Source organism: Bison bison, unplaced genomic scaffold (assembly GCF_000754665.1).
Source record: "Bison bison bison isolate TAMUID 2011002044 unplaced genomic scaffold, Bison_UMD1.0 scf7180017864212, whole genome shotgun sequence".
Classification (NCBI taxonomy): Eukaryota; Metazoa; Chordata; class Mammalia; order Artiodactyla; family Bovidae; genus Bison; species Bison bison.
Genome location: NW_011494784.1, coordinates 174,590 through 188,021, shown reverse-complemented (window position 1 = coordinate 188,021; position 13,432 = coordinate 174,590). Strand labels below are relative to the sequence as shown.

Sequence of the window (13,432 nt, the reverse complement as noted above, 5' to 3'; positions counted from 1 at the left end):
TAGCATGTTCAAAAGCAGAGACATTACTTTGCCAACAAAGGTTCGTCTAGTCAAGGCAATGGTTTTTCCTGTAGTCATGTATGGATGTGAGAGTTGGACTGTGAAGAAGGCTGAGCGCCGAAGAACTGATGCTTTTGAACTGTGGTATTGGAGAACACTCTTGAGAGTCCCTTGGACTGCAATGAGATCCAACCAGTCCATTGTGAAGGAGATCAGCCCTGGGATTTCTTTGGAAGGAATGATGCTAAAGCTGAAACTCCAGTACTTTGGCCACCTCATGCAAAGAGTTGACTCATTGGCAAAGACTGATGCAGGGAGGGATTGGCAGCAGGAGGAGAAGGGGACGACAGAGGATGAGATGGCTGGATGGCATCACTGACTCGATGGACGTAAGTCTCAGTGAACTCGGGGAGTTGGTGATGGACAGGGCGGCCTGGCGTGCTGCAATTCATGGGGTCGCAAAGAGTCGGACACGACTGAGCGACTGATCTGATCTGATCTGATACATAGATGGAATGGGAGACTGGATTACATAGCCCCTTAAGAAAAGTTTTACATCTAAATCCCTTTTTAACCGTACTGGCTTCTGTAAAGAAAAATCCCATTTGCCTTTTGTGTCATGATCCACAATAACAAAAAGGTGGAAATTCTAGATCATATGCTCAACACCTATTACACATCTCACTTCATTTGAATGTTCCACAGGAATCTTGACCTTAGTACATTTTAAAAGTTTTCCCAAACATTTTAAAAGCTTTTCCCTCCGACCTCAGGAAATGATCCATCAACCCATGATTACCTCGGCCAGAAACTTGGACATTTTCACTATCTTCCCATGTGTGTACCGTAAGATGCATGCAGCCACTCACTAAGCCCTTAGTTTCTGCCTCATTACATATCTGATACTCACCCCTTCTCTGTACACCACCACCATTTATAGGACTCCCTGCCTTCAACTTATGAAAACAAACCTGTACCATATTGACAGAGAGTCTTCTAAAGGGTAACTCTGACCATGTTTCTATCCTAATTCAAAACCATCATGTTCTCCACTGCCTAGTGAATAAATTCTGAGTCTTCAGCATAATGAATGAGACTGTCCTGCCTGATTATACCCTTGTTTTTCATATGGCATGCTCATCTTCCACCACTCTTATCTCTCCTTACATACCAGCTTGGCGGAATCACTCATAGATATTGAGTGCACAGCACTGTTTATTGCCTCCACACCTTTGTACATACAGATCCCTCTGCTAAGAATACTATTCCCTGTTACTCTCCCCATTTCAGAGCCTAGGTTATTCCTACTGTTTCTTTAAAATTAGGTGAAAAAACCTTTGTAAAGACTTCACTGATTTCTAGGCCACAGTCAGGTGAATGAGGAAATGAATGATCGTTTCTTTCATTTGCACAGAGTGCCACTAGATGAACTTCATCCCATCCCTCCTCTAGCTTTTTACTCACTCCACCCCAGGGAAGATATAGTGGCGTCTCTGATAGATCAATGAAGTAACTTGGCTCGCCTTTCAAATTTAGAATTCAGATGAGAAACAGAGTTACTGTTTACTGGATCCTCTAAGAAAGCCAGTAAACTGAATCTCAGTAAATTCCAACACTGAATCCTCCTTCATTATGCCTCCATGTGCCCAGGACACACATCTGTGAGCTTGAGATTGTCACCTTGTATGGCATTCATTTGTTTGCAGGTCCAAAGAGACCATAATGTCCCTGTAGACAAGGAGTATATATCAGCTTTGTATTTCTAGAATCCCACACTTATCTTTGTGGAATGATTAAACGAACAGAGAAATTGCTTCTTGTAGTCATTAGCAATCCTCAGTTAAGTTAAGCTCCTTCAAATTATCATCTAAACTACCCTTTTCTATCATTCTGCTCTCTACTACTCATTTTAATAAAATAGAGTAAATCATTCAAGACAGAAACATGAAAATAATGATCTTATGTTGGGATTAAATGAGTCAAAACACCAAGAAAATATCTGACAAAACTCTTCAATTTTTCCTACTGTTTAATTGCCTAAAACTCATAAATGAGACAATCCCGGTGCTGTAAAATGAGATGCTACATGTGATTTCTTTCCACATAGGAAAAATGATCTTTTGTTTCACAAGAGGAGATTAAAGGGATTATATTATGGGGTTTTGTCATTCTGTATAAATCTGCCCACTACTTCTTTAAAGTCATAAAATGTCAAGTCATACATGAAAAGTGATGTGTGTAGTTATCTAGACATAGGTTGTACTGGGAACACTTTAGTATTATCTAGTATTTAAATATTATCTTAGTATTTTAAAAGGAGTTTTTGAGGAATAAAAATACCCCCAAAATGTAGAGTAAATATTGAAATGGCTTAGAAAAAATTTAAATCCCCAGGTTTTAAAATCCAATGTGAACAGCATACATTTTATTTCAAATATTTAAGATTATCAAATGTAAATAATTTCAAGTACAATATATAAGCAAATAATATCCATAAGTGATATATGATGATGAAATATCGGATAGAGTTTTTACTGAATTGCTTTCAAAAGTTTGTAAACTTAAGTAATCTATTTGTCACAGCTGAAGTTAGACTCATAACTTGGGGTTGCTTGTTTATATTACAGAATATAATTTAATAGGTTGTAAGGTTCTAATCTAACTCAACAACTCAGCCTTTCAGCTGAATTTACCAAGCTCAGCCTACTAGGTTGGTGCCAATATTTAGATATCAGCAAATTCCTCCCAGGTAAACTGAGCTCTTCTTCTTTTTTTTTTTTTTAAATTTTATTTTATTTTTAAACTTTACAATATTGTATTGGTTTTGCCAAATATTGAAATGAATCCGCCACAGGTATACACGTGTTCCCCATCCTAAACCCTCCTCCCTCCTCCCTCCCCATACCATCCCTCTGGGTCGTCCCAGTGCACCAGCCCCAAGCATCCAGTATCGTGCATTGAACCTGGACTGGCGACTCATTTCATACATGATAGTATACATGTTTCGATGCCATTCTCCCAAATCTTCCCACCCTCTCCCTCTCCCACAGAGTCCATAAGACTGTTCTATACATCAGTGTCTCTTTTGCTGAGCTCTTCTAAACAATCTTAGTCTCTCACCTCTGGACATATTGATAGACTCTCCTTTGGTCTCCTCACGTTAATCTTGCCTTTCTCCAACCTGTTGGTCTTTTCAAAATCCAAGTTTGATAACGTCACTACTCACTCACCACTCAAATTATGTTCAATTACTCTGAGAAAAAGTGAAGTGTTATGGTCTAGATTCTAGATGGTCTAACATGTTTTAATATCCTTTTATCTCTCTAACGATATCTGTCCCCGATGCCCCTTCACACTCTCAGCTTTAGTTTCGCCAGCTTTCACTCTGTCCTTTAAATAAGGCAGACCTCTCTCATCACAGCACATTTGCAGATGCTGTTCTCACTGCCTATAATGTCTATTTTCCCTGGTTCTTCAAAGCCCAATTCAAATGTTATTTTCTCAGAAAAACTCCTGCTCTTATCCACCTCCCTCTCTTAGGCCATAAACCAAGTTTCCTGATACATGTTCTCTTAATACTGTTTAGCTTTCTTTCATAGCACATGGCACAGTTGCAATCACATTTATTTTTATGATTATTTGATTACAGAGATTTTGTTGGTTTTTGTTCAACTTTGCTTAATGCCTGGCACACTACCTGGCACCTGGCAAATCTTCAATAAATGTTCACTTAATTAATGAGAAGACTTGTTTCTGTGATGGTTTCTAAAGAAGAAAACAACGTTTTCATGTATTAGTATTAGTATTAAAAACTAATACTCCTATAGTATTAGTACTCCTATAGAAATATTTTCATGTATTAGTACTAAAAACTAATACTAATTATTAAACTAATTAGTATTAGTTTTCATGTATTAGTATTAGTTTTCATAGTATTAGGATCATAGGCATCCCAAAGTTTTGCAAAAAGAAAGCTCATCTTTGGTTTGGCAGGTACAGCTTAAAGGAGATACTTAAAAATAGGAGTTGTTGCTGAAGCAAAGAAAGACGATCCCAAGGAATCAGTTCTCCAAATTCAGGATAACAAAAGGATACCAAGAAAGCCAAGAGTAGACCCAGGGATCTTTCCTATTACAGGCTATAAAAGTGTCATAAACAAGTCCTTAAGAAGCCTATGAAGCAAGAAAAAGACCTATGAATGGTCTTTGATTTGATATGCCTCATTTTAAACCATACTGAATGAGCCTGTTGAATCAGAAGACCTGCATTGGACATTGAGGAAGTGAAGCAAATGTGGGAGCCAGGGGTGAACAGCCCTTAGATGCTGCCAATCCCAGCACCATATGCCTGAGCGGCACCTGCCTCTGTTCAGTGCAGCCTTTATAGGAGTCTCATCATGTACACAGGTGAGAGGATGCTCACCCCTTCCAACCTTAGGATCTCCATTCCAGGGAAGAGCCATATCTCTGGATGGAGTTGGAAATCTACAGGAGGCTTAGCAGCCTGGCATGGGGTACTACTTTTGCCCTCACTGGGGAATTATTTATGTTCTAGGAGTTCAGGGTCTGCTGAGTCAGCTTTGAGCTAGGCTGAGACAATAGCTTTGGCTAAGGGGCCATGCCTTGAAACTAGTTGAAACTAAGTAATCCCAATATGGGCTTCCTTGGTGGCTCAGTGGATAAATAAGAGACTGCCTGCAATGCAGGAGACACAGGCTCAATCCCTGGGTTGAGAAGATCCTCTGGAGAAGGAAATGGCAACCCACTCCAGTATTCTTGCCTGGGAAATCCCAGGACAGAAGAGTCTGGGGGGCTACCCCCCATGGGGGTCTCAAGAGTAGACACCATCAACAACAATATAGCAGCTGCTCAGACCCTCTTCAAAAGACAGTGACATGGGTAAAGGGAGGCAAAAAATACAAACTTCCAGTTATAAAATAGGGAAGTCATGGGGATATAACATACAGCATGGTGACTGTAGTTAATAATACTGTATGCATACCTGAAAATTGCTAAAAGAATCATGGACAAAGCTGCCTACCATTTCAGTAAACAGAGGACATGGCAGCCATCAAGCCATTTGCTGCTGCAGGTACCCTCAACCATACACTTTTAAGACAATTCAGGAGAGAAAAATAGGATACCAGTCCTAGATAGTTAAGAACCATATAGTTAAGAAATGAATCATTTCAATGAAACCAGACTCTTGCATCTTCCTCACAGAAACAAATGCACTAAAATTATTAACTTGAGAGGTTTGTTCTTTTGTGACTAGCAGCAATCCTTTTATGTTCCATTATATGGGCTATGTTTTGTTTTTGTTCTTTTCCAGCAAAGATTCCTATATATCCTGACTCTTCCCTTACCTCATTGGAACAATCCCCAGAGCAATCTGAGAGACTGCCACCCCAGGCTATGAATCTCAGTAAAGCCACCGAATAAAGCATAATTTTAAACTTTTAGGTTATGCATTGTTTTCAGCAGACGGAGCGAATCTTGAAATTTCTCATCACAAGAAAAACAAATTCAGTAACTGTGTTATGTACAGTAAAAGTCATTACTAGACTTATTGTGGTAACCATTTGCAACATATATAAAAATACTAAATCATGATGCTATATACCTTAAAACGAATATAATGTTTTAGTCAATTTTACCTCAATTTTAAAAAGGGGAGCTCTCTAAAAACAAAGATACATTTGAACTACTGAAACATTTCTAAAGAAAGAATGCATCATTCCATATGTGAATCACAAAAATATCTCTTCTAAATGTGGCTGGTACAGTAAGAGATGAAGGAACTTCAAGAACTGAGACTGTCTGAGAGAGGATGCCCTGGCTTTAGAAGATCATTACTTAAAAGAAACATTGATGCCAATAAAACAAGGGCCTGAACTGCTGTTTATTAACATTTAGACTGTTTGTGGCAGTCTCCTTTGAGGATAGACCTCAAAAATGAGATGTGGCAAAAGTGGGCAGAAGGCATAGGCTTGGGATGATATGTTAGAATAAAACAAACAATTTTACATTGTCAGCCACATTTTAGTTTGAATTTCAATACCTTCTTTAATTATCTGTGCCGTCTTTGGGAAACCAGTGAACCTCCCTGAGTCCCAATCTCCTCAAATATAAAAAGATTATTGATCTTCATCTTGAAGCATTGTTATATAAAGATAAAATTTAATGTATGTGCCTGTTTAATACATAATGGGTATAAACTCTCCTCTTCTCACCACATCTCCCTATCTGTGATGACCAGGGGAAAAGGGAAGACAAAGTTTGACTCACCATTTGTCTCCATCCACAATGTATAAAATGCCCTCAAGCTGGAAAGCTAAATGCATTTCCCTTTACTCACAGCTCAAATCTTTACCCACATGATCTCACTGTCTGATAACAGCTCAAGCTCATTCCAAATTCCACCTCAGTTGCTCCCTGTCTCTCTCACAAGAATATCAAAGCTCTATAGTCTCTTCATCATTCCTACATCATTCTTGTGTCTCCAAATATCATGCCAACGAAGACAGCCTCTTACTGACTTAAATCTGTTCTTCTAATTCTATTGCTTCAAATAATACTATTTCTGTCAATTTGATTCATAATATCCATATTATACCACCTTTCTATTTCTTACTATTTTAATAAAATATACTTTTCTCTTACCCAGTAAGACCCACAACAGGGTATATAATAAAAATAAATTAAAAATATGGTACTTTGTAAATGGTGACTTTGAGAATCCATAAGACTGGCTGGCCTTGCATATATCAAATGGTACTCAACTGCTATTAATTAAAGGGAATTTGGATGAGCTCCAAAGGGATACTTCTGAGTGAGGAGGGGGAGTGTCCAGAGAGACATTCCAAGGTTCTAACATAAACTCAACAGAGAAGCAGCTCCGCACAAACTTGCCACCTCCACCCTGAAAATTTTCTGATCCTTCTCGACTTATAGGATCTTATACCACAAGAGGTCATGCTTGCATCTATTTTACAGTGTTCTGTAAGTTGATTGTGCTTTTCTGTATCTGCGTCTATATGATACTGCTTAACTAATCTGATATATTAACATTCTTAAATGAAGGGAAAAAAGCTCATGTTCTGATTGGACCATTTAGGCACCAGTCATCTCTACCCTGGGCCTAAAACTTTTTCTCCTGGCATCTCTGGGCTCTTTGGAAGTGCAGAATTCTGGGTTTCCAGGGACCTCAAGGATATCTGGCCAAAGGTTTCTGCCATGGTACTATGATAGATGAAATAGTGGGCTGTCGAGTTAGATCACTTGATAATACAGAGAGGGCACCTCTATGAGGGTAACTGTTCAGAGCAGCAAGTAAAGAATTCAGGCAAGGTTAAATATTGAACCTTTCTACTTGAGAAGCTAATTTAGAATTGCATGTTTATTACAAAAGGTGGAAAAGGGATCCAACCACTCAACTCCTTTTCCCCTTGCAAGATACAGCATTAAATGGAGTCAGTTTTTGTTCCAGAAACTGTCAATGAGAAGGATGTTAGAAATTATGACAAAAAACTGACTGATGTGATATAGGACAGAGAAAGAACACTAGATTAAGAGGGTTTTATTAGCCATAAGACCTCAAACATGCTTCTATGACTCAATGTTTCCCTAACTTTATAATGTGAGACATGGGATAGAAAGTCTGTATGAGATTAAAATTCTCATTACTCTCTTAAGTCTCTTATTTGTGATATGTCAAACAATTGAGTGATCATGGTCCTCAGAAAAAAATTAAGAAAGAAATAAGTGCATACCATTACTTTAATGACTTTTTTTCTTGACCTTTCAATAATCTCTCATGGCCTTAGAATAATTTCTAGGTTGGCCTAAGTGAATATTATAGGGTCTTCCTGTTTCCATCTTCCTCTAGCCACAGTAAATAGTATTCCACCAAACTGGGAACTTCCTTACTGGTCCAGTGGCTGAGACTCTGTGATCCCAGTGCAGAGGGCATGGGTTCAGTCCCTGGTCAGAGAGCTAGATCTCACATACTGCAATGAAAAGATGCTGCATGCCACAACTAAGATCTGGTGCACAATCAAAAAATAATATTTCACCAAACTGAACAGGAGAAAGCTGTTGAGGGCAATAATAAAAATCTTAGAAAGCATACTCATTGCCCAAACCTTTCCTCTAGTCTCCTGTGTTCATCTCCTAGACTCTCTAGTCCACTCCTTAGCAACTCTCCCAGAGCCACCTTCCTCTTTGTCTTTCTCAGTTAATTAATACCTCTAAAATCTCAAACAGACATTGTTTGCAAAATGGACATTGTTTCATTTCAGTTACTTGACAAATTTGTAAGTGTAGAAACTTCAAAAATATGTGTTTAAAAGTCAAAACACCTTTTATTCATACTTTTAGTTCTTCCTTTCCCTGATATGACTAAAACATCAGAAAATGCCAGTAATATTATTAGTTCTTGGTCTTATTAACCAGACTGGAAGCTTATTATGTTACTAATCAGAGGAGAGAATGAGAAATAAAAATAGCATGGGGGATGCATAGTAATAAATTAACTGAAATGTAAATGAGGGGGGAGGAGAGAGAGGGAGAAATGGAAGAAGTAGAAGTAATAGAAAGAAGAAATAAAAGAAAAGAAGTCAAATCTAACTCAAAGGCCATATCTTCTCTGAAACCCAGGCACGCAAGCAAAATAAACAACCTGCTTCCCCAGGGCTCCCCGGTATTTTTTTCTCCTTCATTTTACTAAGTGCAGAACATATTGTATACTAGTTGCCTGTGTAAGAGCTTTCTTCTACTGTCATAGTTACCTTGAGGTCAAGAACCATGTCACATTCATCTTTGTAAAACCAGGGCATGTTTATATTTAATAAACATTGAATTTAAGTGAAAATTCCAACTGACAGGTGTGAATTAAAATTACAAAGGCCACAAAGTTGAGGCTGTCACTCTGCTTGTGCTTATTCTATAGCTGCCTTGTTGAGTCAGAGGCTGGGAACATTTCCTAAAGTTTATATTTGCTGGTACTGCTCACATCAATTAAATTCTTTGGTTCTTATTTCAACGCTCTACAAATCCTCCCCCTTGCTCAGGATTCCCAGGAAACAAGATTCATTAAGTCTCTACTGGTTGAGTATTATGTCAAGGGCTTCAACGAAGATGCAGCAGATGTTATCCTTTCTTTAGGAAACTCACAATTTAGAGAGGTTGAGGGTAGAATTCAAAACATCTGTGAAATATGCATATTAATAGTATAAGTATGAAGACCACTATTTTTCTCTCCTTCCTTCATTCCCTACTTTACATAAAATTTTATTCTCATTTGCTACCCTTCAAAGATTCCTGAAGTATTAATTCCCCAATCTCCACCTACTTTCTGATCCTATACACTTCAGAACATCTCTAATCTGGCCACTACACATTTAAGAAGAATGTGTAGAATTGAATCATTGTCACAGACTTGAATCATGCTCCAAAATGATTTTTCAATAGGCAAAAATGAATCCCTGCCATAATAATCCCCACCCAAGGGAGCTCAAAATGTAATATACTCATTTTAGTGCTATGATTGAATAATGCTCATTTGGGTATAACAATTGAGTGATAATCATTTTCATTTTATATAACAGTTAGAATTTGGTATTGTTTATATTTACTATCTAGTTTTATTTAGTATTGACTCTTCAATAATGCTAAATAGACATGTGTAAGAGGGGAAGACGCTAATACAAAATATCAAAACCTGAGGAATACAACAAGATTTTCCAAAAAGCACATTTGCAAACTCTTGCTTTGTCCTTTTCCAAACAGTGACAATAATATTTACATGAGGAAAACTAAGATCATGGCATCCAGTCCCATCACTTAATGGCAAATACATGGGGAAACAATGGAAACAGTGAGAGACTATTTGAGGGGGTGGGGGGGCTCCAAAATCACTGCAGATGGTGACTGCAGCCACGAAATTAAAAGACACTTGCTCCTTGGAAGGAAAGTTATGACCAACCTAGACAGCATATTAAAAAGCAGAGACATTACTTTGCCAACAAAGGTCCATCTAGTCAAAGCTATGGTTTTTCCAGTAGTCATGTATGGATGTGAGAGTCAGATCATAAAGAAAGCTGAGCGCTGAAGAATTGATGCTTTTGAACTGTGGTGTTGGAGAAGACTCTTGAGAGTCCCTGGAACTGCAAGGAAATCCAACCAGTCCATCCTAAAGGAAATCAGTCTTGAATATTCACTGGAAGGAATGATGCTGAAGCTGAAACTCCAATACTTTGGCCACCTGATGCAAAGAGCTGACTCATTTGAAAAGACCCTGATGCTGGTAAAGATTGAAGGCAGGAGGAGAAGGAGACAACAGAGGACAAGATGGTTGGATGGCATCACTGACTCGATGGAAATGAGTTTGAGCAAGCTTCAGGAGTTGGTGATGGACAGGGAAGCCTGGCGTGCTGCAGTCCAGGGGTTAAAAAGAGTCGGACATGACTGAGTGACTGAACTGAATGTTCATTCAATATTCTATATTCCCATTTAATCATCTTATCATATTCCTAAACTCCATTTACTTTTCCTCCCTTTTTCTTTTTTTTTAAAGGTCAGAGCCCTCTCTCTTAAGACTTTTATTCAGTTACAGAAGAGGGGCCATGGAATTACAGAATACGGAAAAATCTGTCACCACACAGCTATGTGGAAATACTTACATTGAAGTCATACAGGACACCAAAGTTGGCTGCTGATGCCTCCTCAGCCCTGGGAACCGTTTTCCTAGGTAAACTGCCGTATGGCAAACCCCAGAGGTACTACATGGAAAAACAAAGAAAGCAGTTGACAATTGGAAACAAAGTCTGAGCCACACATGTGATCACAAATGGTTTTGGTTAGAACTCTTCTGAAACTTTTTCATGGGGACTCTGTGGGTCTCCATGTGGGGTCCCCTTTTCTGGGAACTGACTACTAAATCCAGAGTTAAGAACAAAGGACCCTGCATTCTGACTTCAGCAGACCACCAGCAATCTAACCAACCACTTTTCCCAGAGGCTTGCTGAGAGCCCTACTACCCACCACCACTGCCATACTAGTCTCATTTAGGAGGTCAGGAAAGGAGAGAGGTGGCCTTTGGGGGACAATAGTTTTCAAAGAAAAACATACTACCCACATAGTCAGATGGGAATACCCCTCAGGGCTGGGGGTGGAGGATAATCTCTCTTTCATGTCAAGGAAGAGAAGAACAAGGAGATCACTCATACAATTAGAGGGTGTCAACTAGCAGGGGCTTCCCTGGTGGCTCAGATGGTAAGGAATCTGTCTGCAATGCAGACCTGGCTTCAGTCCCTGGGTTGGGAAGATCCCCTGGAGAAAGGAGTAGCTACCCACTCTAGTGTTCTTGCCTGGAAAATCTCACGGACAGAGGAGCCTGGTGGGATACAGTCCACAGGGTCACAAAGAGTTTCACACGACTGAGCAACTAACACTTCCGCTTTTTAACTAGGAGGGAAGACTGCACCCTGACTGTGATGTCGGCTTCATCACTGATTCAGGTTTACTGCCCAGACCTTGTGCTACCAGATTAGAAGACATGTGATTAGGGGTGGAAGAAGTCAGTGATGGAGCAGAGTAGGGAAAAAACTACCCCTCTAGCCCCAGCATAGGCATGAAGTTGGCCAAGCAGATGCTGCTTCTTGTGCAACATGAAAACATCCCTTCTCTGGGGCTGTGGCCGGAGGAGGAGGAAGAACGTGGGTGGAAACCTAGGTGCATAGATTGACTGGGCAACGGCTGCGAATCAGCCCCTGCTCCTTCTCTCCACCCAAACTGCACAGCTTCCACGGCAGTTCTTCTGGCTTCCTTAGACAGAACAGAACAGAGGGTGGGTTCTACTCATGCTCTTTTTCCCCAGAGTTGGAGGCCACAGAAAACAGAGAAGATTAGGGTCTCCGGTTTGCACAGGAAGCAGGAACTTAGGGCAAAAGGGCAAATGCATCGGACGAATGCTGAGTAAGGCTGCTGGGTGGAGGCCCCTGAAAAATCCAGCATTGCAGCCAGGAGGCAACCAGTCCTGCCCTCTGTTGATTCTGTAAAGTCAGCAATCAGCAAGCCCATCCTCTTCTGTTTGTTTGCTGGAGTTGATAATCAATGCCCAGAAAACAGGATGCCCCTCAATATCTAACACAACCTGGAAAAAAGCATCCAAAACCAATATGCTTCCTAGTTCTGGGAACACATCGAATTGAACACATATTGGCTTCCTGCACTACATATGAGTGCTCAGTGCTCAGTCACTCAGTCATGTCCTACCCTTTACAGCCCCATGGACTGTAGCCTGCCAGGCTCCTCTGCCCATGGAATTTTCCAGGAAAAATACTGGAGTAGGTTGCCATTTCCTTCTCCAGAAGATCTTCCCAACCCAGGAGCATCCTACAATTTTCTACAGTTGGAATGAATTAGCAATAACCTTTCATTCCTCCACATGGAGGCAGCATGGTGTAGGGGGAAAGAGTAAACGCAGCTGATAAGATTCCGTGTATACCCTGCATCTGACACGGAGAAGGGTCATAGTAACTGGTGATAGAGTTTCAGGTTTCCTTAGAGAAGAGCAAAAACAAAGTTGGGGTTAACTCAAAATAGGTGAAGTACATTCTGCTGCATTGCTTAAAGTTTTTGATTAGGAGTTGTACTATACTTATGACCTCAGACATCTTAGGACTTTTGATCTAAGTCCACCATCTTTCACGAGCCAGATAGTCATATAACCCCCCCAAATTATCTCAAAGATTATAAAACTAGCAAAACAGGGTGCAAAAGCTTGTTACACAAGATGAACGCTCATTCCAGATAAGCTTAAAAAAAAAAAAAATCTCTTCACTCTGTGATATCAGCTAAGTCCAATGACCATTATGTGACTCAGATTCCACATTTTTAAAATGGAGAAAGAAAACTTGACTTTATTCTACTTTATAAATTTGTTGTGAGACTCAGTGAGTAAAAGAAGTGAAAGTACTTTGCACATTAAAAGCTGAAACTCATTAAGCATATAAGACACTAGTATTATTCTTGTGGGGTGGTGGCTTGATGCAAAAGCTGGCTCTGATTTGAAACCACAGGGATAAAAAGTCACTCAAAACAATTAGTTTTGGCTGTTGCCAATGGTGTATTGAACAAATTGGCTTTTGAAATACTGATATCTGGAAAGATCCTTTGTAGGTTAAGTAAAGCCTAACCCAACATGTATGGTAAGCATCCAAAGAAGTCAGAGTCATTTAACTTCTTACAGTTAAATACACAACCTCAGTCTTGTTTCTTGGTCTTAGTTAATTGGTCTTAGTACAGCCTTGATGTACTCCTTTTCCTATTTGGAACCAGTCTGTCGTTCCATGTCCAGTTCTAACTGTTGCTTCCTGACCTGCATACAGGTTTCTCAAAAGCAGATCAGGTGGTCTGGTATTCCCATCTCT

The 13,432-nt window shown here is 39.7% G+C and overlaps 1 protein-coding gene across 1 annotated transcript in view; it reads right to left on the bottom strand.

The window, feature by feature from the left end:
- The window catches only part of TMC1 (transmembrane channel-like 1), a 137,340-nt gene that overhangs the window by 53,055 nt on the left and 70,853 nt on the right, over positions 1–13,432 (bottom strand). Inside the window, exon 8 of the mRNA XM_010844885.1 lies at positions 10,682–10,780. Within this exon, the coding sequence (XP_010843187.1) occupies positions 10,682–10,780 (99 nt within the window). The remainder of the gene's footprint in view (positions 1–10,681; positions 10,781–13,432) is intronic.